At 39.9% G+C, this 23,760-nt stretch overlaps 1 protein-coding gene across 1 annotated transcript in view; it reads left to right on the forward strand.

The window, feature by feature from the left end:
* OXCT1 (3-oxoacid CoA-transferase 1) overlaps positions 1-23,760 on the forward strand; it is a 142,812-nt gene that overhangs the window by 109,655 nt on the left and 9,397 nt on the right. Inside the window, exons 14-15 of the mRNA XM_060009541.1 lie at positions 4,486-4,575; positions 18,421-18,501. Coding sequence (XP_059865524.1) covers positions 4,486-4,575; positions 18,421-18,501 — 171 coding nt within the window. The remainder of the gene's footprint in view (positions 1-4,485; positions 4,576-18,420; positions 18,502-23,760) is intronic.

The raw sequence follows: 23,760 nt of genomic DNA on the forward strand, positions 1-23,760 counted from the left end.
CGGCCATGACCCACAGGCCCAGCCGCTCCGTGGCATGTGGGATCTTCCCGGACTGGGTCACGAACCTGCGTCCCCTGCATCGGCAGGTGGACTCTCAACCACTGCACCACCAGGGAAGCCCGATCATGTTCATTTTTTATTCCTAATTCTTATCTTAGTTCCTGGTTCATAATAGACCCTGAAAATATTTGTGAATGGAGGGTAACAGTTGAGTCAGTATCTTTTTAGAAAAGTTTTATAATTGTGCAGCATTCTAGTGCATTTTATTGCAGTATTCTTTCTGTACTTGATGTCAGAGTCAGTCCTTAACTGCAAAAAAATGAGTTGGCTATGAAATGAGTATCCAGCAATCATCTCTCCATTATGCTAGCCAGAATGCATTTTAGAACTAAAGTTGCCCCATTCAAGAAATATATGTTTGCTGATGAGATATAAAAGAAAGCCACGCTTTGTGTCACCCTGGCCCAGTGCTTCAATCATGACCATAATCTCTTCATTATAGGCCTATTTTTTCTCCGTATCACTTTTCTCTCTTGTGATTTAGTTAAAGGTACATTTTTAGCTCCTTAACTTCTCTCTTTTATCAGCTTTTTATTTTGTATATTGATTAGGATGTTGGGTTTCTGGGAGGGAGATGAAGACGGAGGTAAGATCTGTATCTCAGCTCTATCAAATGGCAAGCAGTGTGCTGGACATTTGGATAAAGAGGTAGATAACAGTGCCGAGGACAGTATCTGGCATAGTCACCTCCCTCAAAGAGCAGTGGTAAAACATCTCCTTAAGAGGCCTTCTCAGGTCCCCCCTCTGTTATGCAGCTGTAACAGTACTAATTCTACACAATTCTCTCCCTTCCATAGAATTCATTTGGGCAGCACACCACTGTATTAGTCACACCAGCTGCTGTAACAAATAAGCCTCCCGATTTCAGTGGTTTAGCACCCTGTGTTTTTCACTCATATTGAGCAATGCAGTGTGTTTCTGAGTAAGTGGGCTCTGCTACACGTGGTCATTTAAGGACCCAGCCTGAGGGAAGCTCAGTCATCTGCGAGGACACCTTGGATGTCAGTGTCCAGATTGCAGAAGGTGAAGGAGCGTGAAGGATTACACGTGAGAGGTTTTTATGGGCCAGAGCCTGAAACCACAGGTAGCACCTCCCTCTCTTCCATTGTCTAGCACTCAGGCACATGGCTACCCCAGCTGCAGTAGAGAACTGGGATATATAAGTAGTTGATTCCCAGAAGAGTGCCTACTGAGCCGAGCTGAAAGGTGGCGTTGAATTTCCCACTTGCTTCAGAGAGGATGTCTTATATCTCTTTTTTTCTTCTGTATAGATAGAATAAATTATTTTCCTTTAGTAATTGATTCTGTTTCAGAAATCACTTGGGAATTGAAATGGAAGAAAATGTTTTCATTTCTTTTTCTAATACAATGAACTTACTTAAAAAATACAAAAACCAAATATTTGGAGGTTTTCCGTTTAACCTGCTAGAAATGCTTTCTCTTAGGAGACACTGCTGTTCTCTTCCCCATCTGGCAGACTTTTGTGAAACACTTCCTCTGTGACATCCTGCTGAGCCTCTTCCTCCCATTCCTGCCTCTCCAGGCACAGTTAGCAGTTGCATCCTCAGTGCTCTCTGCTAGAACTTGAACATACCTATGTTACTTGAAGCCATTCATCCACTCATTCATCTAAGCACTTATAATGCAATAACAATAATAATAATACGGTGAAAGAAAGAAAAGAGTTGAAATTCACTGTGATAGAATTACATACCAAATAGTGCCAAGGATACAGGGAAAAGGCACTTAGCTCTACTTTGGGGATGAGGAAGAGGTGGGGAATGCTTCTTTTAGAGGGAAGAAGTTTGGTTCAAGTCTCTTTAATTACTCATGGATGCTTTCCCTTCCCCCAGTGACGAAGTTTATGAGAAAAGAAGCCTGTCTTGATCATCTCTAAGTCCAGCACCCAGTACAGTACAGGCTCATATTAGACACTCAGTAAAATGAATTGACTGAAGATGTAAGGCAATAAATTTATAAATTTCTGTTTACTCCACATCCATTCCTCATAACAACTTTATGATAGGGCAGATATTCTTATTCCTGGATTATAGATAATGAGCCTAAATACAAAGAGATTTGGTGTTTTGCAAATGTCACACAGTGGGTTAATAGATCTCAGGTGTTCTGCACCTAATCTTGTGCATTTTTTACTCCTGGAAACAAACATGTAAGTATCAAAATAGTGCTTTGAAATTTGTAGCGTGTGCTTTGAAGACAAGACATGAGACCACTTGAATCTCTTTGAGTGATGAAGACTGTTTGTTTACATTGAGTCAAGAGATACAGTTCTTTCTAACAGACACAAAGAGATGGTTCTTTCCAACTTGTTTTATAGCACTTTATATTCCTGCCAGCACAGTGTAATGTACCCAGCTGGTGCTCTATAAATCTTTTTTAAATAACTGATGATGATTTAAAATATGTACATCAGATGCACCTAAAATGGACAAGCTTCCTGTTAGAAGCTGTCATAAGCTTTACCAGTATCATTGTGTCACAGGGGACAAAATGTGCCTGTGGTATATTCTAATTCAAGGAATTTTTTTTTTTTTTTTTTAATTCAAGGAATGTTTAACACACTAGCTTGGTTTCTGGTTTTCTTTGGCTTCCTCATTCTTCTGGCACTTACACTCTTAGTCTGCCCAAGGACACTATCTATGGAAGCTCAGACTGGCTGGATGTTCTCACCACAGCAAGAACATGTTGAGACATTTTTAAATGGAATAGCTTTAGTGTGTTTTGATGTTTTAAAAATCCCAAACTTCCTTAGTATTGGAGTTTATGATAGACATTCATTGCTTCTATCTCTAACTTATCCATATTTGGTACCATAAAGTATCAGTGTTCTCTTCAGAAATGTTATGACCTGGTGCTTTACTTATTAAAACTGCAGTGACGGTATGGCTCATAGAAGTATAAAATTACACATTTCCACGTGGATATTCTGCTTCATGGCAACCTTACATGTCTGAAGACAGACTCATTTTGTCCCTTCCACTCCTTCCTTGCACCACCTCCCAACCATTGCCAGCTGCTTCCCAATGTCATTTAGTGGCAAGCTCCAAACCATGAAGATATCCTGACTGCTTAACTCCTTTGTTTTATACTGCCCATATAATTCATGTTCGTGCAGTGTTGCACTGACCTCTAAAATGTTTCTGAAATCAGGGGATTTGAGACCGTGTCTTAAAGCCAGGTGTGAGTGTATTGCCTGATTTCCTTAAAGGTATGAATTTATGGGAAAGGAGCTGAAAGCCCTGGAAGAGTTTACTGTCAAATCAGCAAGAGGAAAAAAATAAATTAAATTTTCAGGAGGTTTCAATGTTAGAAACATTTCTTTTCAGTCTACTTGAGTAAGAATTTATTTCATCATCTCTGGGGACACTTGCTTTTTCCAAAACTCTGTAACCAGGAGACAGACTAGACAGTGGGAATTATTCAGAGTGTGTGGCACAGAGAAGGTGGTTGGTAAATGTTTAATGAATGAGGAGATAGATAGATGAACAAAAATAGAATGGTCTTGGTGAAAGGATCCTGAAGTCTGCTTCTGTTTTCTGTTTTTGCTTAACAGAAATATATTTTCTTGTTTCGTTTTGATGTATTTTTCTAGGAGCAAGATAAGTGCCAGGTTTTAGAAAGACAGACCCACCCTTCATATTAATCATTACTAGGGAAACACCACTAATGCCTTAGTTTACTACCTAATGGTATTTTAATCTGCAGGAAATCCAAGAGAGTGCTTTAGAAAGTGTCTGTGATTGAAGACTCAGTGGTGCCAAGTATATGTTTAAAAAGAAAGAAATGTATGTCAGGGGCATGTGGATTTCAGTCTCATATTATTGTAATAAGAGTAATGTGCCCAGAATTTTGGAAAGGTTCTTGAGTTTTTTCTTATCCAATGATTGACATATTGCTAATATAGCGTTGACAAAGTAATGTTAGCCATACTCAGTGAATGTAACATCATAATATTTATCCTGAACTTATTCTTCAGCCATAGAATAATAGAACAACAGGATATTAAGGTCATAAAGCTCAAGTACTAAGCAATGAAGGTCAATGAGTTTTTTTCACTAATTATTCCAGCGGCTTCTTCTTGCAAGTTAATTTTGTTCTGCCACATACTAAAAACATGAAAGAGAATTACTTCTTTTTATTTTTTTAATATTTATTTATTTATTGGCTGTGTCGGGTGTTAGTTGAGGCACGCGGGATCTTTCGTTGCGTTATGTGGGCTCTTCGTTGTGCACGGGCATCTCTCTAGTTGTGGCACACAGGCTTAGTTGCCCCGCAGCACGTGGGATCTTCATTCCCCCAACCAGGGATCGAACCAGTGTCCCCTGCATTGCAAGGCTGATTCTTAACCACTGGACCACCAGGGAAGTCCCAAGAAGTACTTCTTATTTTCTGTTTGTTTTGCAGGGGAAGATGGTGAAAGGAATGGGAGGGGCTATGGATCTAGTGTCCAGTGCCAAAACGAAAGTGGTGGTCACCATGGAGCACTCTGCAAAGGTAATGAGAGCTGCTTTTGGAAATTCACACTACACTGAAACCCTGTTCACCAGGTCATGCGACCATTGTTTTTATTGTTTTCTCTGGATCACTCAGCTTGATAGCGTTTATATTTTATAGAAAAACGTTACAAATAAAGACCATTATTTATTATCATTCAGCTAAAAGTTTGTTTTAACTTTGAAGCAAACATCAGGGTGTTCTTTGATTATTTGCCTCACACACACATTAAAAGTAAAAGCTATAATGTCTTCAAAAGCAGTGAAAAGATGTTAGGGCAGATGTGTTGATTCAGGTTTATAGATATTTTTATTTTATTTTTATTTTTTTGGCCAAACCCAGTGGCATGTAGGATCTTAGTTCCCCGACCAAGGATCGAACCCGTGCCCCCTGCAGTGGAAGCACAGAGTCATCACCGCTGAACCACATGGGAATTCTCTGATTCAGGTTTAAAGATGATTATAGTGGTTGCTATCTCTGTGCAAAATGAAAAACACAGCAGAATGTGCGTTTTTAACAGCAGTTATTTTCAAGTGGACAATATGGCCTCTTACCAAGTCTCTGGAGGTGCCGTTTTGAGACAGTGTTAGAAAATGATGGACTTGGTGATAGCAAGTGTTCTATTCTGAAGAATATTATACTTTTATTTTGATAAATTGTTGAGTGTTTATTGAATACCTATTATGTGCTGGGCACTGCTGGAATTTAGCAACGACCAAAACTAGACAAGAATCATTGACCGCATGGCACTTACATTTAATGATTATATCATCAGCCTGTAATAGTGATGGCTCCCATTCATTGAGTTTACTGTGCATGAACAGTACACTAAGCTCTCTGTGTATGTTTGCCTGTAAAAGCCCATGAACTTGATATAAGTATTTTTGTGGGTCCAGAAACAGAGCTTCAGAGAGGTTAAGTAACTTGCCTGAGGTCACACAACTAGTGGAACTGAGATTTGGCCTGGATACCTCTGACTCCGAAGCCTAGTCTTCTAAATACTGAGCTATCAGTATGACTTTCTTCCTATTCCAAGTCATTGTCTTTGAAACAACTGAGCTTAATTGCCTTCCCCACCTGAATCCCTGGGCTTCTGATGATTTGCAAAGTTGATATTGGGTGTCAGGTACCCTCTTCACCCTCTATACCTTTGCTCATTCTCCTTTATAATTCTTAGTTTTAAAACAAAAGCTACCTGTTCTCACCTTGATACCTGCTATTTTGAGTGGAAGTGGTAGTTCGTTTGCCCTTTTTTATTTTGTGATGCAGCATTGTGGGAGAGTGTGGATCTGGAAGATTTGCATCCGACTTGTTTCCCATGGGGAGTTCTGTTACAGAGTGATGGGTGCCATGAAACAGTTTCATTGTGAAAACTGTAATAAATATGAAATTAACATAAATTGCTTAGTAAACAGTGAAGTGAGCAGTGAAGCATAAATGTGGGACAATAGAAATGAAACCAACACAGGTGACTACTGAGGATGCCTGGCAAAAGCATCCAAAATACTTCATTTCAGAGGCAAAAGGATGCCACGCATGCAAATCAAATCCAAAGGTTTTCTGGAACATAATGTCCATTTGGAGAAAACTCTTTCCGACTTTCCTTTTGTTGTTACTTTAATGTTGACACATAGGCACTGAAGTCCGACTCATTTCAAATTATTTTTGTGCATTCGTTTTCAAAACATTGGGCCTGTATTTCTCTTTTTTCCCCCAAAGTGTTTTCTTTCTCCTCAGCTGGAATTTCTGACAGAGGAAAAATGGTGCTTCAAACTTCCAATTAGAAGTCCCTTATTAAAGCTTTTCATAGAAGCAAGATAATGTTTTTTAGCGTTTCTTCTTTTTCTTCTCTCAGTGGGGAAATTGGCACTAAGTTTTAGGCCAGAACTGAAGTTAGATATTTTTCCCTACATACTTTCATTTGGACAAACTAACAAAAAATATATTTGTGATTAAAATAATAATAGTGATTTGTTTATACTTAATAGATAACCTTGAAAACTAACCAACAGAAGTTTCTTTTCTTGCCATCTTCACTTTGTACTCTTGGTCCCAGAATGTGTGGTTGCTACTGTACATTGTTCCCCTGGACTTACTGTTATTGGCCCAACTCAAGGGAACATGGGGACCTCACGACTTCTTTCCTGCATCTTTTGTCTGCCTAAAGGTTGGTAGAGGTTGGAAAGGAAATAGAGAGGCGAGATCTTTCACTCCTGGTGGCCTCTCCAGTTAATGACCTGTTCTTTTAGACATGCCAGGTAACTTCTGCTGCCTTATGAGTAAGTGAACAGCCTAGGGGGAGAATCCTCAGAGTTTTCTAAGACACAGAGTAGAAAGTTTGCAGTGAAAGATTAAAACCTGAGAAAAGAAATATAATCTTGTATTCTTGTGCTGCTGATTTTTTTTCCCCCAGTAAGTGGGTGGAGCCATCAACTGGCCTTCAGGTGCAGCTTTTTTTTTGCTCCTTTTCTTCATCTATAGGGTTACAGATGCAGGTCACTTATAAATACAGTATTACCTGACATTTAAAAATGTTGCTTTAATCAGACAAAGGAAACTCTTTCCTTGCAAGTCTTTGCAAGCAGCCAGCAGCTTCTGGTATTTGAAACCTGGCTGCCTGCTTGTGTTGCTCTAGAGTAACCAGAATAACATTTCCTTTGCCTTAAAACTGCCTCTGGAGACATGTGGCAGGCACTGGCGCCAGACTGGCCTTGGAGTGTGGCTTTCATTTAAGCTTAGACATCAGGGTTCCAGGCAAAATTGCAAAGTAGGCAGAGTTTTTGGTGTCTAGCCACCTTCTTACTTAAGCTTCTTTTGATCTCTTGGCGTGTCCTTTTTTTGCCCTCTAAAAATTGGGAGAAATGAAGGAAAGGAGTAGGAGTTTGAGTCTTTACTAGGTGCGAGGCCCTGTGTGTGGCATTGTACATACTGGATCTATAAACCTCTCAGCGACTCTCCGATGTAAGGCTGGAATGTAGGCAGGTAAGAAACTTGTCCAGGTAAGTGGCAGAGCTAGGAGTTTCCCTCAGTTTGGTCTAGTCATGTTCATCATATCATACCATGCTGCATCCTCACCTATGTTCCCATCCACACCTGCCCTTTTCTGAAAGCTTTAGGTTGCAGAATTACCTCTTTCCCTTTTTCATTTTCCCTGGTCAAAGCTGTCCTTGTTGAGATAGATATCAGCAAAATATTTAAAAGAAAACAGTCTCAGAATTGTGCCCGCTACTACCCATCTCCTCTTCTTCCCTTTTGTATTAGAATCTTCCCATGTTTTAGTTGGGCACAGAGTAGCCCAGTGACAGACTACATTTCCCAGATTCCCTTGCGTGTCGATTCATCTATGTGACCAAGTTTAAGTCAATGGGATTTGAGCATTTGTGCAATTTCTGGGTCATGTCCTTAAAGAGAAAGCCGATTTCATTGGACTATTTTTTGTCCCCCTCTAGCCTTCTGAGAAAGGCCTTAACTGCAACAGCAGCCTTGGAACCAAAGTTGTAAACCACGTGCTGAGGCCTGCAGAGCTGCCCCACCAACCTAGATCACTAGCTGCCCCATCCTTTTCTTTTATCAGTTCCTTCCAGGACTCCTCATAACTTCATCCTTGGCCCTCTGTACTTCTCACCCTCTGCACCTTTCTTGGGTGCTTTCTAAATCTTTGGCACCAACTATTATTTTTCACTCAGTGGCTCCCTAATCCTTATTTCCTCACTGGAATGCTCTAATGAGCTCTATAACTATATTTTTTCCCTATTAGACACCTCCACCTGGTTGTTCCATAGCTACCTCAACCGCAACACTTATACAAGTGAAATCATCATCGTTTCCCCTAAAAATCTTCCATCTGCTAGCTCAACTGGAGAAGTGATGATCTCCTAGCCCCCCTCTGGAAAGGTACTCATGGAATTTCTGCCCCTCCCACTATACCAATCGCTGTACATATTGCATCTACAATACCCCTGTAATCTGCTCCATCCTGTGGATTTCTACTTGTTTATGTCCCTGTCACATCTACATGGGTCACTGTTGCAGCATCCCAGAGTCCCTCTTCCTGCCAAACTGACCGTCTTTCCTGGTAATCAAGCACACCACTGCCAAAGTGAATGGTCTCAAACTAAAGCTGGATCGAGTTAGGTCCACATTATTTAGTTCCCCTTAGCCTGCCAGCCTTTTGTCATCCGCTCCCCAGCAACCTACGTTATCCTTGTTTCCAGGGCTTCAGTTCTGCTAGGATCTCCACACTCATGTTGTTTCCTGTTCTTAGGTGTTTCCACATTCTGTTCCCCTTCCCCCTTTATCTGACTCACTCCTACCTCTACACCATCATATATAAATGAGCCAACACTTTGTGAATTTGCTGGCTTAACGTCTTCCATCCTCTAGACATGATGAATGACTAAATGTATATTCTTCGAGGCTTTGTCTTGAAATTTGGCAGAATTATCTTATGTGAGTATGTTAATTTACTTGTTTATGCAGGCATCAAATATTTATTGAGGGCCTACTATATGTCAGGCACTATGATAGAGTCTGAGGAAATGAAAAACAGAAAGGCATAGTCCTTCCTTTAGGCAGGTCAGAGTCTCATGGGGATAGAGTCATAGAAACCAATACCTAAAATAGAAGAGTGTACAAAACAGAGTGCTTCCCATGAGATGTAGCATTTGCATGGAGATCTGAAGGATGGGGCAGGGTTTGAAGGGACTAGTGTGTTTCAGGTCAAGGGAATAGGCACTGGGGTGTGAAAGGGCAGTGCGTGCTGAGGGATTTACAATTAGGTCCCTGTTGTCAGAGAGCAGAGGGAGAAGAGTTGGGTGGAAATACACACACACACACACACAGAGTCTATCCTCCACACAGTGGTAGGAATGATGTTTTAAAAATATAAATCATGTTATAGCACTTCTTCCTGGGCTCAGAAACCCTCCACAGCTTCCCATCTCCCTTAGATTCAAGTTCAGAGTTCCTTATACTTTGTCCCTAAGGCCCTCCCTGACTTGTCAGCTTCAATCCCAGTACCTCTCTGACTCCATCTACTAGGATTCTCCCACTTGCCCACTGAGCTCCAGCCAGACTCTCTTCCTGTAAGTTTCTGGAACATTCCAAGCATCCTCCTGCCACAGGGCCTTTGCACTTGTTATTGTCTATGTCTGGAAAGCTCTTCCTCAGATATCTACATGGCTCACTTCCTCCATTCACTCAGGCCTCTGCTGAGGATACCAGAGAAGCTTTCCCTGACTGTTATAAAAACAGAATTCCCCTCTCTTCTGATGATTCTTCATCTCCTTTCTTCACTAGAATGGAAGTTCCATGAGGGCAGGGTCTCTTTCTATCATAACAACTAAGGAAAATCATGCCTGGTGCATATTAGGAATCAATAATTGTTGAATTCATTAGTTCTTCAAATAATAATGATACTTTGAACATATAGAGCACTTTTAACTTTTTCCAAGCAGTTACATGTTTATTGCCTTTATTTTATCATTACAATACTCTTGTGAGGTAGGTCTTATTGTTCCCCTTCCAGAGGTAAACCAACCAAATTTCATAGGGGTTAAACATTCCAATAAAAGTCAAGTAGAAAATGAAGAGCAAAAGCAAACTGAGAGCCTATGTATCCAGCCCCTCCATTTTCTGTTACTAAACTTTTCTGTCTGGCAAATACCATCACCACTAACAATATAAAGGAAAGTGTTTTGTTCTTAATATTGTGTACTGGAAATGTGTTCCTAAGGGTATAACTCTCAGAGCACAAAAACAAAGAAATTCAGTCACAGTTGTCATTTATTGGAAACAGGCAAAGCTCTGGTACCTATTTTTGAGAACATAAATGAGAGTGCTATTTCTAAAACAGGCTTAGTTTTTATTTGTATTACAGTAGGAGGTCTGGATTCTAAAGGATAAAAAGAGTCATAATTATATTGTTATGAAGTTGAGAATAAATCTTTGTGAATAATATTTTTTATTAAGTCCAATCTGTATCAGATAGCAAAGGTGTCATATAGAAATCCTGAATACTGTTTTACCTTGTGTTTGCTTTTTTAAAAATGTAATTTATGTTTTAATTTTTATATTGGAGTATAGTTGATTAACAATGTTGTATTAGTTTCAGACGTACAGCAAAGTGATTTAGTTACACGTATGCATGTATCTATTCTTTTTCAAATTCTTTTCCCATTTAGGTTATTACAAAATATTGAGCAGAGTTCCCTGTGCTATACAGTAGGTTCTTGTTGTTTATCTATTTTAAGTGTAGCAATGTGTACATGTCAATCCCAACTTCCTAATCTATCCCTCCTCCACAACCTTCCCCCCCTGGTAACCATAAGTTCATTCTCTAGGTCTGAGTCTGTGTTTCTGTTTTGTAAATAAGTTCATTTGTATCATTTTTTTGTTATGAAGTTGAGAATAAATCTTTGTGAATAATATTTTTATTAAGTCCAATTCATATCTGATAGCAGTGTCATATAGAAATCGTTTTTTTTTGTTTTTTTTTTTGTTTTGCGGTACGCGGGCCTCTCACTGTTGTGGCCTCTCCCGCCGCGGAGCACAGGCTCTGGACGCGCAGGTCCAGCGGCCACGGCTCACGGGCCCAGCCGCTCCGCGGCATGTGGGATCCTCCCGGACCGGGGCACGAACCCATGTCCCCTGCATCAGCAGGCGGACTCCCAACCACTGCGCCACCAGGGAAGCCCTAGAAATCTTGAATACTGTTTTACCTTGTCTTTGCTTTTTGTGCAGAGGAATTATAAAAAGTAAATGAGATTTATTAATCCTTTTTATTTTGGACCAAATGTGTTACCAAAAGCCAGCAAATATAAAAGAGTTCCTAAAAATGCTTTCTTGGAAGCATCCTTGAGACAATTTTCAGCAACACTGAAAGGTATCCCAAGATAAAGTATTCTTTTGTTAGGATAATTTGTAATTAACATAGTTTCATCTGGTTTAATTTTTTTTTCCATTCATAAAAGCTTGTCAGTATTTTATAATTTGTTAATGAAACTATTTCGTGGCTAGGATTGTTTGGGAAAAAACGATATTCACCATTAAAAATAGAAATCCTTACATGGTTTTGTCTTTTTTATTTGTCCTTTAATGATGGACATGCCTGCAAAAAAATGTTATAGTGGAAGGAAATAGCAGAACACAGTCCATCAACCAATAAACACTTTAAAATGTCTTACAGAATTTAATTAAGCAAATAACTTTACATTCTGTGACCTTGAGCATCCGTAGTTCTTGATAGGAAAGCTGACACTGAGAGCAGCTTTCTAAGGTATCACAGCAATTCATGGATGGAAAGAGAAAATAATTCCTGCTCAGTCCTAGGCTCTGCCATCCTTGGTCTAGAGGCCATAGGATGCAGTCTTTAGAGAGAAAATAAAAGGCCATGATAAAGATTTTTGTATTATATTGAAGAAAAATGGCCTTCTATTCTAAGATCTCAAAGCCCTGCAGACTATTTTCAGGGAAATGGCTCGCTGTATCTATTGTCTCATTTGGCTAGGCTTCCCCTGGGGATGTGCCTGTGTAACCACAGACTGTTATTATATCCACATATAAAAGCCATTTGTAGCAGCAACCGTTCTCTGCTTCAGAGCTAGCCGAGCCTTTCCACTGAAGTCCTATATGGGTTGCTGGGATCCCTACCAAATAGGTGCTGTGTAAAGGCCAAAAATATCCCATGAGGATAAACTCAGTGTGAGTAATATCATCATCATCTTGTCCTTTTATTCTGTGTACCTTGAATTTCTTTCTTTAGCAAATCCCATTTTTCTTTTCTGGGCACCACATCAATCATCGTAGTGATGTGACAGTCATGGGTCTTGTAATACAGCGTTCCCCAATTTTTATATCATCTGTTTTGTGTGTGTTCGTGTGTGTGTATAGAAGGAAGGGGCAAGGGCGGTAGCACTCCAGCTTCCTCCATGACATTTTGGCAAGCCCTAAGAGAGACCTGTCCTTGCTTTCATTGTGCCACCGGACAAAGTATGGAGTATTCCCTTGCCAAGGTCAGCCTTTGTAGCCCCGCTTTTCAACAGATTAATGCAAGCCTTGCAGCTGTAGGAGAGAGCAAGCAGAAGAGGTAGAATAAGTATTGTAGAATTCACTCAGTTTCTCTCTTTACTTATACATTTGTATGTTTCATACTGCAGTCTTTTCTTTTTGTTGGGCTGCGCTGCATGGCTTGAGGGATATTAGTTCCCTGACCAGGGATTGAATCTGAACCACGGCAGTGAAAGCGCCAAGTCCTAACCACTGGACCACCAGGGAACTCCCCATACTGCAGTCTTGAGGTGTCTTTGCTACTCCCTTTGCTCATGCCTTTATCTGCCTCCCCAAGTTTCGTAAGCCCCTTTGCACACCTCTGCTAGCTGCACTTCTCCTAGTGAGCTCAGAGATGCTGGGAATGTACAAGTACATTTCTTAGGACTAAAAGCAGCCTCCAGTGGTCCATAGCCACTCAGTCACATGGTATTTTACAGCTCCTATGCTGTTGGAGTTCCTTGGATCGGAATTATAATAGTCAGACAGCATTTATTGATCGCTGTGGTTTGTCTAGTACTCTACTCATTGCGGAAGATACAAAGATAAATTGTTTCAGAGTCCAGTGGTGGGGAAAGAGAGGGCAACAATTACAACATGTGTGGAGAGTAGAGGAGACACAGGAGCACCTACGAGGTGCACCAGACTAGGAAAGTCCCTGGGACACTGGAGTGGCGGCACTGGATAGGGGATGTTGGAGATGGTTTCTCCAGGGTAGCTGACACCTGAGCTAAGTCGTGAAGAATAGGGAGGGTGTTGCCATTCGAACGTGGGATGAAGGAGTACAGGGTGGTGTGTGTTTCAGATGGCGTGAATACACCCGTAAAGACCCGGTCCCTTAAGGATCAACCAACTTCTAGACTTTGCCTTCTTTGTACTTAATCACTAGGGCTTTCCCAAAGAAGAAATATATTGTAGCCACATTGAAGAAATACTTAACAAAAAAGATGGGCATAAAATGGGGTTTTATGTAAGGCGAAATCTTACATGAATGCTCCATTGCCTCAGGTGAAAGAAATGTTGACATGAAATGTAAAAATCATCATGTTGTAAAAAAGAGAGCTTGTTATTTGGGATTAAGTTTATTTTGATAACACAAAGCTTATTGTAATGATAACAAGGGAATTTATTATCGTTTAACCAGAGTCGTTTATTACTGAAGAATTTAGTAATAAATTGCACACAGATATCTAATGAATTAAAAAGAGATCACCATGAAGCAAGTAATAGAAAGTATTAACGCTTTCGGTCATACAACATAAAAACGTTGGATTCCTAGATTTTGCAGGAGGCCTGTAAGTGATGCAGTGGGGAAAAGAGAAGCTGGAGAAGCAGGTGGAGGAAAGAGATTTAGCTATTCACCAAGGTTATGATGAAATTAGGAAATAAGGAAATATCAAAATCAGGAGCCCCTCGGGTCCAGTCAGAGAATTTTTAATGCTACACTTGGTGTCCGTTCCTCTGCCTTTTCTGACCTTTCTTCGTGGAGAAAGAAAGAAGCAGAATGATGAGGATGAACAAGACCCCACTCACCCAAAATTTTGGAATGTAGATTCAACCCCTCCTACTTTACTGCACTTGCAGAACATTTCTTCCTACCGTGATCAGGTGAGGAAGACAAGGCAATCGAACAGAAAACTACAGCACAAAGAATTTAAGGGACCAAGTGACTATTAAGTGGCAGCGTTAAGATTCAAAACCGGGTCTTTGGACTCCTAATATAGTGTTCTTTGCTACCACACTACACTGCATCTCTTTTTCAGGATTTATTTTTAAATGCTAAAAACACAGTGATTGTTCCTCCTTTGTGAATCATAGAACTTGGTAAGGCTCAGCCTGGCGTGGTTAGAATAGAATGCTCAAGTTGGCGTTAGTCATATTTTGGCTTCATAGCTAACCTATTGTTGGATACTGAAATTGTGATGTTCTTTAATCTCTCTTTGCATCCCATTTTCTCTTTATCTTTGATCTGTGTTATGTCTTGAAGCTCAGAGTGAATGGAGTCATCTAGCTACACTGTTCTCACTGCAAGAATACTCTTGGTGCCAGCCATATGGTTTGCCCCCAAATACGTGTTGCCGTTTCATTAGTTTTGTGGCTTTCAGGAATTCTGTTTAGTCCATTTTCTGTGTAATTCTATGTCCAGCTTCATTTAGGAACTTAAGAGCTCCTGAAGAATTCTCCTGGTAGATTGTTGGAATGTTAAATATAGGTTATAAAAACAGCACAAACTTATTGAGCACCTGCTAAGTACTGGACACTTACAATAACCCCTGAGGTAAAGCGATGGATAAGCACAGACACAGGAACCTTGCCCAGCTAGTGTGGAGTAGAGTTAGGCTTTGGCTCCACTCCGAACCACTGAGCTAGACTGTTTACATGGAAAAGGGTCTCTAAAAGGTCTCTGTTGGTAGGGCACAGTTAATTCCGTCAGTTGAAATACACGCTTGATCCTAAACCAGCGTTGGTTGTTCATTGAAATCCAGGTGGCTGCTTTCACACCAGGTGTAGATCTTGCTCAAATAATGAGAACAAAGTAAGAGCTCCCTGCAGAAAATGTTCTTTGGAGGCCCACAGATTGTTCACTTTGTTCGCAGGCAAACCTGGAATTCATTGTGACATGTCTTATTTGAGTTATATTAAGTGTAAGGAGTCCTGACAACTATTGAAGTTCGAATGTTCATCGTTAATTTCAGCTCTTTAGTTAAGCTTCTGTGACACGTGCAAGCTTTCTTTGAAATCTGGGAATGAAAATGGATCATTAAAAATGAAGCAAAAATGAAGTTTCATTTCTACAGCTATAAATTGTCTTACAAATTAAGACCCAGAAGCATATAACTTGTTGTTAAAGGTATAACATCTATCTACTCTATGTGTATTTAGCACTACTTTTGACTCAATTAAAGTAATAGAGTTTGTCTTCTTTTGAAATCCACCCAAGATTCCCAATAGACTTCCCTTTTTCTTCCCATTCATTCATTCAAAAAATGTTGAGTATCTTTCATGCCATACACTGGGTTAAGTATACTAAAACCTCTTAATTACTAGTCTGTTGGTGAGTTGACAGATTATTACAAGCAGTAAAATCTTAATTAAGCCCAGTTGTTTGAAATCTCTTGCCTCTGATCGTACTTGGTATGGCAGCAGTTTTGAGAGAGAGGTGAACCAGGTAGTGGTGCATATTTCGGAAGGTAAAACGTTGAGATGGCTAAAGATGATGACATCACGTGTGGTGCTTTCATATCCCAAAAGGAAGCAATAGAAGCATTTTTACCATTTTTAATAGAAGATCTAAAATGTGATAAATTAGCCTTCAGCCTCAAGGGAAATATTAATTTAGGCTCCTGGTGCTTGATACTTAGAAAGGAGCTGAATCATAATCAGAAGAAAATGATCTGAAGATCAAATCATCAGAGCTAATGTTTCCACTGTGCTCCATAGATGTGACCCAGAGGCCGCCTCTATACTGGGGGGTGGTTTTTACCAATGAGCAAACTGAGGCTCAGACAAATTCCAGGAAAAGCAAATCACTATATGAGAAAGTGAATATAATCATGGTGTTCTACACTGCCTGGCCCAGCAATGAGCCATTTTACATAGCCGTTTTGTCAGCAGGTGTAAATTCTGACTATTGAGTTACCTACAAATTGTGATATAGCTATGCTGGGAGAACTGAACATAATGAAGGATGGGGGTTTGTAAGAAAGTCTTCATACACCCCAATAAGAAGTTAGTAGATAATATCTAAAGCTGATTAATTAGGAAATAAATAGTCTGGTCAACATAGTATTAAAAAATGCAGAGGCTCAATGGAACAGAATACAGAGCCCAGAAATAAACCCACACACCTGTGGTCAATTAATCTTTGACAAGGGAGACAAGAATATACAATGGAGAAAAGACAGTCTCTTTAGCAAGTGATATTGGAAAGGTTAGACAGCCGCATGTAAATGAATGAAGTTAGAACACACCCTCATACCACACGCAAAAATAAACTCACAGTGGCTTAAAGACTTAAATATATGACACAACAGCGTAAAACTCCTAGGAGAGAACATAAATCCTAGCAACGTTTTCTTAGGTCAGTCTGCCAAGGCAATAGAAATAAAGCAAAAATAAACAAATGGGACCTGATGAAACTTATAAGCTTTTGTACAGCAAAGGAAACCTTAAACAGAATGAAAAGACAATCTTCAGGCTGGGAGAAAATATTTACAAACAATAAGACCAACAAGGGTTTAATTTCCAAAATATACAAACAGCTCATACAACTCAATAACAAAAAGACAAACAACCCAGTCAAAAAATGGGCAGAAGACCTAAATAGACATTTTTCCAAGGAAAACATTCAGATGGCCAATAGGCACATGAAAAGATGCTCAACGTTGCTAATTATTAGAGAAATGCAAATCAAAACTGCAATGAGGTATCACCTCACACCAATCAGAATGGCCATCAAATGCTGGAGATGGTGTGGAGAAAAGGGAACCCTCCTACACTGTTGGTGTAAATTGGTGCAGCCACTATGGAGAACAGTATGAAGGTTCCTCAAAAAACTAAAAGTAGAGTTGCCATATGATTCAGCAGTCCCACTCCTGGGCATATATCCAGACAAAACTAATTCGAAAGATACATGCACACCTATGTTCATAGCAGCACTGTTTACAACAGCCAAGACATGGAAGCCACCTATATGTCCATCAACAGCTGAATCGATAAAGATGATGTGGGTGTGGGTGTGTATGAATGGATAAGGAAGGTGTGGGGTATACACACACACACACACACACACACACACACACACACACACACACACACACAGAGGAATATTACTCAGCCATAAAAAGAAGAATGAAATAATGCCATTTGTAGCTACATGGATGGACCTAGAGATTATGATACTAAGTGAAGTAAGTCAAAAGAGAAAGACAAATACCATATGATATCACTTATATATGGAATCTAAAGTATGACATAAATGAACTTATCTATAAAACAGAAGCAGACTCACAGACATAGAGAACAGACTTGTGGTTGCCAAGGGGGCTGGGCAGGGGAGGGTTGGATTGGGAGTTTGGGACTAGCAGATGCAAACTATTACATATAGGGTGGATAAACAACAAGGTCCTATTGTATAGCACAGGGAACTATATTTCAATATACAGTGATAAACCATAATGGAAAATAAAGTAAAATTTATTATAAAATTAAAAAAAATTTTAAATGCAGAGGTAGGAAGAAAATGTAAAATAGTACATAAGTAAATGCTAAAAAAATTGAATTTTGATTTCTGTTCAGAGCAGGTCTAAGCATACAGAAGGGAGGCAAGAACTGCTGTTTTCTGTGAATATGTTATGTTTTTAACAAATAAAATTAAAACTTTTTAAAAAAGGTATATTATGCATTTGCATTCTGTGTATGCTTCCTACCCTTGGTAAATAATAAGGTCGTTTGTCAAGGAGACCATTCCCTGGAAGAGAAAAATTAGCAGGATGCTAGAAGTGAAATTTCTCCATCATATGATCTAAGGGCTGAGGCTTGAGGGGTCAGATCTGCGGCAGGATGTTTCCCAACTAAATCAGTTATGCCTTTGGCTATTCATTTGGCACTCTCCCTAAATTATCTTAGGGACACAAGCTGCCTCCAGAAAGAAAGGAAAAGCATGACTGGGCAAAGATTTCAAACAGACTGTACTTACGAGATGATTTATCTGACAGTTCCTGTTGGTCCTGTGTTATACCAATTCTAAATAAGAATTGGTTCGTAATTACTCTTTTTAATGTTTCTTTTTTCAAACAGGGCAATGCACATAAAATCATGGAGAAATGTACATTACCACTGACAGGAAAACAATGTGTCAACCGCATCATTACTGAAAAGGTAAAGTGCCTTTCTCTTTTATTTCCTCTAAATGTCTACCACCTTTTTTTTTTTATAAGCATTTTAGAACTTTTTTGTTACCTTCTAAAAGTGTGTTATATTGGTAGTCATAGGATTAATTTAATCCGTGGGTAGACCTAATAGGAAGATTCATCAATTTAATGTTTCTAGATGGAGAATTCTTAATGTGAAATTCTCTGGAAATATGCATATACATACACAGAATTGAAATACTGTCCTTGGTAACTTTGACAGTGTGATATAATAAAAGTTGTACTGATCCTTTATACTTGGGCTATTAAAATGGATGATATATACAAAGTTAAGACTACCTTTCTTCTTTGCTTTCCCAAATCGCAAGTACAAATTGTTGGATCTCATTTTAGGAAACTCAGTAAAAATTAGGTTTTAATCATTTAGGTGCAAATTGCAATACAGGCCCCACAGTGAACCAAGAAATCTATTCTTTTGTTCTTGCATGCGTTCAGCCCTCTGTTAGAAGGCAGACTTTAGAACGCACCAGCCATTTTAGTGTACCTCTAGATTTTATCTTCCTAAATAGAAAATATTGGTTAGTGGTACAACTGAAACTGCTCAGATCAGAGAGAAACATCACTGGTGGTTGCTACAGTCACCTTTCTGACCCAGATTTGAACCTAAGATGTTGGAATGACATAGTTCTCATAAATGAGCTAGAAGGGTGTCATTTTCTTGATTCAGTATCTTGATGAACCACAAAACAGAATTCTCTAGATCAGCGTTTGTTCCTTTGTTTTCTCTTAATGATGCTGTTCCTTTTGGCATTAATCTGGTTTAGAACCCTCATTCAGGTATGGTATGAAGCACCCTAAAGCAGCCTTTTGAAGTAGGTTAGAAGGCTCATAATACTTTTCAGAAGCCACATTTTAAGGAGAGTTCTGTCCAAAATGGTGCCTTCCTCTAGGGTTGTTTATGTGGAATCCATAAAGATGACATGTGGAGAAGAAAAAGTGGATAAAAGTGCAGAATATTTTATCTCACCATTTATTCCTTGAGTCTTATCATTTCATAAACCCCTCCAAAACCATGGATAGGACTTGTTGAAAAGAATCCATTACTTTGAAATCAAAGACAAGACAGTCCTTGATCCTGTTTTCTTTAATAAAGTAAGGTGGTACAGCTTCTAAGGATAATTCCAGCAACATTTTACCCCTGATCTTCCTCTTCCCCCAGGTAAGCCCTCTCCCTACATCCCCACTCCACGTATGCCCTGACCTTGTTCTTACCAGTTTAGTGCTTCTGCGTGCAACAACTCCCACTCAACTCTACCTGTCCAAATCCTATCCATCCCTTAAGTCTAATGCAATTTCCATCTTCATCATGAAGAGGCTTCAGATAGCTTAGCACTCACAACTTCCTCTTCAGAGTGGTCCACCTTTCATTTTGGCACTTACCATCTAATACCTACATTTTCTCATGACATTATTCATACATTACTTGACATTACTCGTACATTACTTAACTGTACTGCCATTTAAAAAAATCTTCTACCCTTTCTATCCACATTGTTGTTTCATACATTTATCCATTTAATAAGCATTTTTAAGCTCCTTCTCTGAAGCCGACTATTGCCAACAGTGGATACAGAAAGGAGGACAGTCTTTGCCCCCAAGGAGCACATTCAAGGAGAGTAGACAGCAACAGTACCAGCCTGTATTAGAGGTACACTGATAAAGTCCATGAGAGAAAGACATGCCAAATGCTGAGCTGAGAACATAGAGGAAGGCTGCTTAACAGCCTGGGGAGAGTGGTGTCAAATATTAACTTTTTCCCAGTCTGGATCTTTTCTCCTCCAGTCTCAGCTTCTCTCATTTTGCCTTAACATTCTCCCTACTTCAGCCATGCTGAATGTTGTGCACTATGTTGCATCCCCTGCCCTCGTCCCCGCCATGCTCCTCTGGGACTTGGCACATCCTGTCTCTCTCCCTGGCATGTTCTCCCCACCCCAACCGTCTGGCTAATTCCTGTTCATCTTTTATGTCTCAGCTATATAATTTCTTCGCTGGCAAGTCTTCCCTATCCCTCCCCAAGTCTTCTGGGTGCTTCCGTGAGTCTTAGTACTTACCCTAACTCAGCACTGATCACTGTATTGAAATAACCTTTGAGCTCTCTGCCTGTCTCACTCATCACTATTTGTCCAACACTTAGGATAATGCTTGACCCATACACAGTGAAAGCCTGTTGAATAAATACTGTACTTTTCTCAATGAGAAAATTAATAGATTGAGTGAGGAGTCTTGAAAGATAAGTAGTTTTATAAGTGAGAATAAGACCGAAGAGGCCCTTCTAGGCAAAGGGAAGAAACATTGGCAGGGTCCTCGAGGAATTAAGAAAACAGAGTTTACTCAAGGACCTGTGAGTGGGATAATGTGGAGTGAGGGCATGGCCAGAGATTTTGAAGGCAGAAGGTGAAAAGCCAGTAAGGGACCAAATTATAAAGGAGTGTGAATGTCTTGTTAAGAAATTTGGGTTTTATCTGGAAGGCACTTGGGAGCCCTTCAGTGATTTTTAATAGTTGGGGGCACCATTGATTAGATTTGCATTTTACAAAGAGCCCTGTGGCTTTTACGTAGAGTAGGGGGAGAAGAGATGAGACTCCTTCAGTTATCTTGGCCAGAAATATCAAGGTCCTTAACCACAAGACAGAAAGAGAGATTTCAAAGAGATTTAGGCGATGGACTCAACCTAACTCGATGATGAATGGGACGTGGTTGCTAAGGCAGAGGTGATTCCTGAATTTTCTGGCTAGAGGCGTGGTCGACCTGTTGTATCCTTAATGAAGGCTGGGTCTGTAGGAAGAGAAAGGGAGGAGCAAGGGGAGGCAGGAAAAGAATAGGTGCCATTTGAACATACTCAAGTTGATATTCCGGAGTAAGTTAACATCCGGAACATCCGCGGGCACCTGGGGCTCAGAGAAGTCATCACTGGAACGGATGTGTGAACTCATTAGCAGACGGGGATAATTGGAGGCTTAACGGCAGATGGTGTTGTGTAGCAAAAAGGAGTAAAGTGAAAGGCAGCTACATATGGAACTTCGAGTGCCCCAGGGAAGGGAGTGGTGTGTTTACCCCTGTGCCGTATCTGGTAGGTGTTTAATAAATTTTGCAGTGCCATTAAGGGCATTGACTCTGGACACTCTGCCAGAGTGATATGGGACTAGAATTCCGTTTTCAGCTCTTAAGGAAAATTCCATTAGTTGCCTGCCATTTGAAAGAGGCTTTGGAGATGTTATGACCCTGATTTCTTGGTTTTGTGTTGCTAGAATGATGTGTTGAAAGAGGCCTTCCTCACCAGCACTTGGGCTGTGACTGACTGCTTTGTCCGTAATGCAGCCTGTTATGGTGGTGAAAAAATAATAAAAGTATCGTCTGTGAAACAGAGTAGTCAAAATATTATTCTTGGCAGTTGAACAATTGATTGTAGCTTTTAGGTTTTAGTGTCCATTTTTATCAAGTTTTTGTTTACACTTTATACCACTAAATGGAAATCTTCCTAAATATTTCAAAAGTAAATTACCCATTTTTAAAAATCATAGATGCTTAGTTTTCCTTGAGAGGAAATTAGGGACCTTGACCTTGAGAGCTAATTAGGGATTGATAAAGATGTTCATTAAAGGTTTTTAAAAGCAATAAATCATTTGCCAAAGACTTTACCTTCTCAATCACTGAAGTCTTATATTCATGATACCAAAGTTGTCTTCTCCCCAAATCCTCTTCCTGCCTGTTCTTAATAATACACCCCAAAGGCTCTTTTTCTCTTATTTGTTCCATTTTGATAAATTTGTAGTTGTTCATAATACAGGGGAAAGAAAATCAGTATGAATGATGCTCCAGACACACTTTCTGCAAAGGAAAAGTGTCCAATTAAAAAAACATATTGTGGGCTTCCCTGGTGGCGCAGTGGTTGAGAGTCCGCCAGCTGATACAGGGGACACGGGTTCGTGCCCCTGTCCGGGAAGATCCCACATGCCGCGGAGCGGCTGGGCCCGTGAGCCATGACCACTGAGCCTGTGCGTCCGGAGCCTGTGCTCCGCAACGGGAGAGGCCACAACAGTGAGAGGCCCACGTACCACAAAAAATTTGTAATTGTCGTTTGGGAATTGAATAACGTACTGAAGCATATGGACATTCCTAGATGATCATTTTTTTCCCCCTCAAAATACATTTCTGCTAAAAAACGTTTCTTTAGGAACATAAAAATGTGCAAACAAAAAAGAAGTTTGCTGAAATATTTCCTCCTAAATTTAAATAATCTTTTCCAGTAAAATCAACCAGGTTATCTATGAATTCATCAAACAAACAGAGAAGGCAAGTATCACTGGTCCCCTTGATGTTTTCCTTCTGAGGAGAAATATCAATTAACTGGATACAAATAAGCATTTGGGGGCTTTGATTTGGGTTCACGCACAAGTGACAGTAAGTTAAGCTGTTAAGGAAAAGCATATGCCTCTATGGTGCCCTTGCTGTATGTCCCAGGCATGAGGCCAGCTGCTCAGAGTAGGTTTGTTATTATATTTGTCCTGTATAAAAATCTTGGGAAGTAGGTTTGTTTGATATCCATCTACACATGTGAAGACAGGTTCACCAAAGATTGCATAGCTAGTGTTGGCAGAGCTGGAATTCCAGTCCACCTTGAAAGCCAGGGTTCTTTGCTCTGCATGTTGCTGTGTCTTCTTTTTTATTTTTATTTAAACATTTTTAAAAATTTTATATTGGAGTACACACTGCTGTGTCTTCTTAATAGCCTCCTTACCAGGAGTGTGTTTTAAAATGACAGTTTAGGGTTTGACTTCCAAGCTAGCTGAAAATAAAGATTCTAAGCCTGAAAATAATAGCTGAATTTAAGGTCAACCCAGAGGAGAGGAGCAATCTGGAAAGAATAATATTTAAGTCTGAGGAAGACTAACCATGACAACTGAAAGAGGGAACAGTGCCTGTTGCATGGGAGGACAACTTACTGTAGAGCCCGTGAGTGAAAGTCATAGGGAAGCAATTATGGCTCTTGCAGTTAGAGCTTCCTATCAACAGGCAATCTGCCTTGAGACAGGGAGCCTCCCACCACTGAAGTTTCTAAACAGAGCCCCAGCGACCATCTCAGAAGAATGTTTTAAACAATTCTTGGGTGGGAGGTTATATTACATGATTTTGTTGGTCCCTTCCACTCAAGTTGTCATATTACTGAGTGTGAGCATGTGCATTCTATATCAGACATGACAGGTTG

This window comes from Delphinus delphis, chromosome 3 (assembly GCF_949987515.2).
Source record: "Delphinus delphis chromosome 3, mDelDel1.2, whole genome shotgun sequence".
NCBI lineage: Eukaryota > Metazoa > Chordata > Mammalia > Artiodactyla > Delphinidae > Delphinus > Delphinus delphis.